At 53.2% G+C, this 4,988-nt stretch overlaps 1 protein-coding gene across 1 annotated transcript in view; it reads right to left on the minus strand.

The window, feature by feature from the left end:
* Positions 1-4,716, minus strand: part of MVB12A (multivesicular body subunit 12A) — a 7,434-nt gene extending 2,718 nt beyond the window's left edge. Inside the window, exons 1-7 of the mRNA XM_009895839.1 lie at positions 4,693-4,716; positions 2,837-2,939; positions 2,315-2,388; positions 2,044-2,116; positions 1,567-1,654; positions 1,329-1,388; positions 1,094-1,165 (exon numbers count right to left, since the gene is read on the minus strand). Coding sequence (XP_009894141.1) covers positions 1,094-1,165; positions 1,329-1,388; positions 1,567-1,654; positions 2,044-2,116; positions 2,315-2,388; positions 2,837-2,939; positions 4,693-4,716 — 494 coding nt within the window. The remainder of the gene's footprint in view (positions 1-1,093; positions 1,166-1,328; positions 1,389-1,566; positions 1,655-2,043; positions 2,117-2,314; positions 2,389-2,836; positions 2,940-4,692) is intronic.
* Positions 4,717-4,988: the final 272 nt, after the last annotated feature.

The raw sequence follows: 4,988 nt of genomic DNA on the forward strand, positions 1-4,988 counted from the left end.
CCGCGTCTCCATCGCCTCTCGTGTGTGTCTCTTCCAGCGCCGGCGCCCTCAGAGTGGAATCTTCCTCGTTTCCCCATGTTCGTTTGTGGCTGTCACCCCTTGTCCCGTCACCGCCGAAGAGCCCGACCCCATCCTCTTGCCACCCGCCCTGTAGCTATTGATCAGCATTGATCACAGAATTGTTTCGGGCGGCAAAGACCCCAAAGATGTCCAAGTCTGCCCGTTGACCCATCACTGCCAGCTCCACCACCAAACCCCGTCCCTCAGCGCCACGTCTGCGCATCTCCCGGGATGAAATTGTTCCCAATATCCAAACAGGATCATCGAATCGTTATTGTTGGAAGAGACCTTTCAGATCAAGTGGACAATGAGATCCCCACTCAGCCTTCTCTTCTCCAGGGCAGCCACAGGTCTCTCCGCCTTTCCTCAGCAGAGAGGCGCTCCAGTCCCCCGCGCATCTTCCGGAGCCTCCGCTGGACCCTCTCCAGCACTTCCCCACCTTCCCTGAACTGGGGAGCCCAAAACTGGACACAGTGCTCCAGCTGTGGCCTCACACCAGGGCAGAACAGAGGCGGAGGATGACCTCCCTCCACCTGCCAGCCACCCCAGGAGACCATTGGCCTTCCTGGCCACAAGGCTGGCTCCTGGGCAACCTGTCGCCCCCCAGGTCCCTCTCTCAGAGCAGCATTGCAGCAGGGGTTATTCCTCCCCAGCTGCAGGAGGTTCAACCCTTGTTGAACTTCAGGAGGTTCCTCTCCACCCAACTCTCCAGCCTGGCCCGGTCCTGCTGGCTAGTGGCACGACCCTCCTGTGTGTCAGCCACTCCTCCCACCTTTGTGGCACAGGCAAACCTGCCATCCCCTCAGCCAGCTCGCTGGGGAACAAGACCGGTCCCAGCACAGAGCCCTGGGGACCACCGCTAGCCACAGGCCTCCAACCAGACCCTGCACCGCTCATCACGACCCTCTGAGCTCTGCCATCCAGCCAGTTCTCCATCCACCTCGCAGTCCCCATCTCACCCACCCTTCCCACGTCACCGCTTTGCTTTTCCAACGCCAAACGCCGCAGTGAGAGAGGGGTTAACAATCCCCACCTGGATATTTCGTCAGCGCTCTCCTGGTAGCGCAGTAAAAGCTGATCCCACGACTGACATTCGGCAGTGAACCTGTGGAGCGAGAGGAGAGAGCGGGGCTGTACCCGGGCGTTCCCTCAGTAAAGCTCAACTGCAGCGTGGGCCCGCAGGAAGAACAGCTTAAGAATTAAAAACACCCAAAATCCGCTCTCAGAAGAGGCGTCCAAACCCATATTGGTGTTTGAGTCGATCTCACCTGGCAATGTACTCCTTAATTTGGGCCACCGACTCATCCAACGCTGAGTCCAGTAAAGTCCTAAAGCAAAGATAGGACATCAGCGCGATATAGGGAGATCTATACATTTCACACATGTACGGCAGAGGGCGTAGCTGGTAACAGACACATTTTGTGCTCAGCTTCTCTCCTTTCTCCCCCAAAAGCGACACAACTCGCTGCTTACGCTCCGCAGGGGATGAGTTCAGCGAGCCCTTACCCTTTAGGGTCTTCTACGCAGCTCTTCAGTGTTCCATCTCGTTTCAGCTTCTGCAGGTATCGCTTCAGGTCCTCTGAAACCGAGCGCACTGGGGTGAAGACAAAATAAAGCAGGATAAAACAACGCTCATACCCACTGCCTATTAAAATATGAATACTGAGAAACCAAGCTGTTTCCTAACCGGCACATCCTGCTCTGATTACTTGTCAGAGACATTCTAGTTACTTCTGATACCGTTTGCTGAAGGAATAACTCATTTCTGTGATCACCATTTACTTTAGTGTGTCCATTTGTCTTCCCCCCAAGAAGCTGTGGTCACGCACAGCGTCTTAAAAAACACATTTCACACATTTTTGGCTGCTCCCCACCCCCACCCACCCCCCGCTTCTACTGGGTTTTAATTTGAGAGGAGCCCAGGGAAGGGTCAGTAGTTTTAAGTTCCGGATTATCCTTGCCGACACACGTATCACACCTTACCATTAGCTTCAAAAGCCTCAGGGCTAAAGCCATCAGTTTGCTTCAGGACGCGTTCCAACTTCTGCGCAGAAAACTAAGGGAAAATGGAAAAGAAGGTCTTAGCGCCCCTTCCCAAGTTGTACGACAAAGCTTGTGGGAGGACTCGTTACCGAAGGAGAAAGGAGTCCCTCCTCCCCCAACTCATATTTCACAACTCGATATCAGAACATACCATTAGTGGCAAAAGAAAATCTAGAGAAAAATAATTCACTTTTAAAAGAGAGGATCTTACCTGGAAACTGGACAACAACAGCGTGGAAAGCCGGTCTATCTCTGGCAGATCCAGGCTAATGGATTTGCTTAATTCTGAAAAATCAGAACAAAATAGTTTCAGAACAATTAAATTCACAGCAAGGTACAAACGGCTGAAATGTTCCTGAAAGGCATTAAAAGCTGCTGTTGTATAGGAGCGCGGTTTTGTCCTGGTTTGCAGGATACAGAAGGAGCAAGAAAAAGAGGGAGAAACAGAGTTCCTAACGTGGAAGAGTCACACTTAAGGCTCCACCACGGAAGTAAAAAGGCAGAGACTGCAAACCACTGGTTGACAGAAGCCATTAATGCAGCACTTCCTTTTATCCTCAGGTACCCGGACCTCCGAGACCCCTGCCAACACGGACGTCAGCAGCTACGGGTCCGGAATAACACAGTTATGCTGTAATCACCCTACAAATCATGCCATGAAATTAAATTTCAACTTGCTGCAGGCTGCCCTGCAAGTTTCTGGAGAGCTCGGTAAAGGGAGCGGAGCAGGTACCAGTGACATCTTGGTGAACAGGAGGCAGAGATTTTCGGCGCTTTGTCCCCTTCAGGCTCGAACGACACCAAGAGCGACGTTTGGCTTGAGGACTGGTGACGAGCTGTCTCGGGCACAAGTTAAAAGAACTCGACGTCTGGTCTTTCCTGGGACTGCTCTTCCAGGGAGACAGCCTCTCGGGGCTGGCTCCCAGCGGCCTTTTCCTGAGGCTGGGACTTTGGTGGGATCTTTTCCTCACAGCCGCTCCGGTCGTCTCATGGGGACTAACATTCTTCTTGCTAACAGCAGTTCTGTCAGGTGGCGTTAGGAATTGCTCAGGATCCGCTTTTTTCTCTCCAGGGTCAGATTCTGAGAAAAACAGAATGCAATCAGTATGTTGGCAGGGAAAAAAGAGAGGAAAGGGTCCTTCCCAGGGAGTCAAAAGCACTGAACCTGTTCTTTGCGCTTCACTTTCTACCTGTCCTGGTTTGAGCGATACAGGATTCATTTCCCTTTCCATAATTTTACTCTTCAGTAAGGTCTCTTCTAATGCTTGCGAAAAAAATGCATTTTTAGAAGACTCTGGTGTCTAAATTTGTGAAAATATTGACTTTATGGCCAGCTCTGGGATGTGGGTTTCAAGCTCTGAGTGTTTCCGTGCTTGCCAGGTGCGGGGACGAGGAGGAGCAAGACCCGGGCACTTGACCCAAGCTGCCAACAGGGTTATTTCACACCATGAACGGCACAGTCAATATAAATTAGAAAGTTTGCTGAGGAGTTTCTCTCTCTCCCTTGATGGCTGCCATCCTGAGAACTCCTCACCCCGGTGCCTGAGCCCTTCCCTTCCTCCAAAAGCCGCAGCGCTGGCAGTGTCCCACATTTGCTGTCACTGCTGGGAGTGCACGGCTTCTATGGATAGAACAGGCTGAGCATAATCCTCCTATATTTTATATTGGCATCAGGATCAATATTGGTTCTTTAGAGTTATTATTATTAATTATTCAGTCTTATTCTATTAAATCTGTTTATATTTCACCCCTCGGGTGTCCTTGTTTTTCCCAATCCCCTTCCCGGGTGGGGACGGGTCATCAGCTGATTGACAGAATAATTCTCTTCACCACAATAAATCGTTGCAGATTCTTCAAACCATAACACTACCTCGAAGCAGCAGCACTGAGGTGCCATGGCTGGATCACCGCTTCACAGCCCCCCAAGCCTGCCGGTGCCTCCGGTTTTCCTTTCCAGCACGGAGATCCTTCTCCCGGGCTGGTGCCACGGGGGAAGGGGGAGATGCTCAGCACTGCCCAGTGCTCCCAGCCCCACCGACCCCCTTAGCATCACAGAATCATCTAGGTTGGAAGAGACCTTTAAGATCATCGAGTCCAACCATCAACTTAACACTGCCAAATCCACCACTAAACCACGACCCTCAGCACCGTGTCCGCCCGGCTTCTAAATCCCTCCAGGAATGACGACTCCACCGCTTCCCTGGGCAGCCTGGTCCAGGACTCGACAACCCTTTCAGTGAAGAAATTTTCCCTAATATCCATCCTAAACCTCCCCTGGCACAACTTGAGGCCGTTTCCTCATATCCTATCGCCTGTTACTTGGGAGAAGAGACCGACCCCCTCCTCGCTACCCCCTCCTTTCAGGGAGCTGTAGAGAGTGAGAAGGTCTCCCCTCAGCCCCCTCTTCTCCAGGCTGAACACCCTCAGGGCCCTCAGCTGCTCCTCAAAAGTTCTCCAGACCCTTCTCCTTGTGCTCCAGACCCCTCACCACCTTCGTTGCCCTTCTCTGGACACCCTCCAGCAACCTCAACATCCTTTTTGTCCTGAGGGACCCCAAAACCGAACACAGCAGTCGAGGTGGGGCCTCACCAGCGCCGAGTCCAGGGGGACCATCACTGCCCCGGTCCCGCTGGCCACACTGTTCCTGATACAAGCCAGGATGCTGGTGGCCTTCTTGGCCAGCTGGGCACACTGCTGGCTCACAACCAGCCGGCTGTCCACCAACACCACCACAACCCACCCCCTCAGCTCCTTCCCCGCCGGGCAGCTTACCTGACACCACACCGTGGGCCGCGGGGCGGGCTCCGCCGGGGGAACGCTGAAGTGGAAGGGGGGATGGAAACGGTTAGGAGCCTGGCAGCGCGCCTCCCCGCCGGGCCATCCCC

The sequence above is a fragment of the Charadrius vociferus genome, unplaced genomic scaffold, assembly GCF_000708025.1.
Source record: "Charadrius vociferus isolate BGI_N301 unplaced genomic scaffold, ASM70802v2 scaffold1152, whole genome shotgun sequence".
In the NCBI taxonomy this organism is placed as follows: domain Eukaryota; kingdom Metazoa; phylum Chordata; class Aves; order Charadriiformes; family Charadriidae; genus Charadrius; species Charadrius vociferus.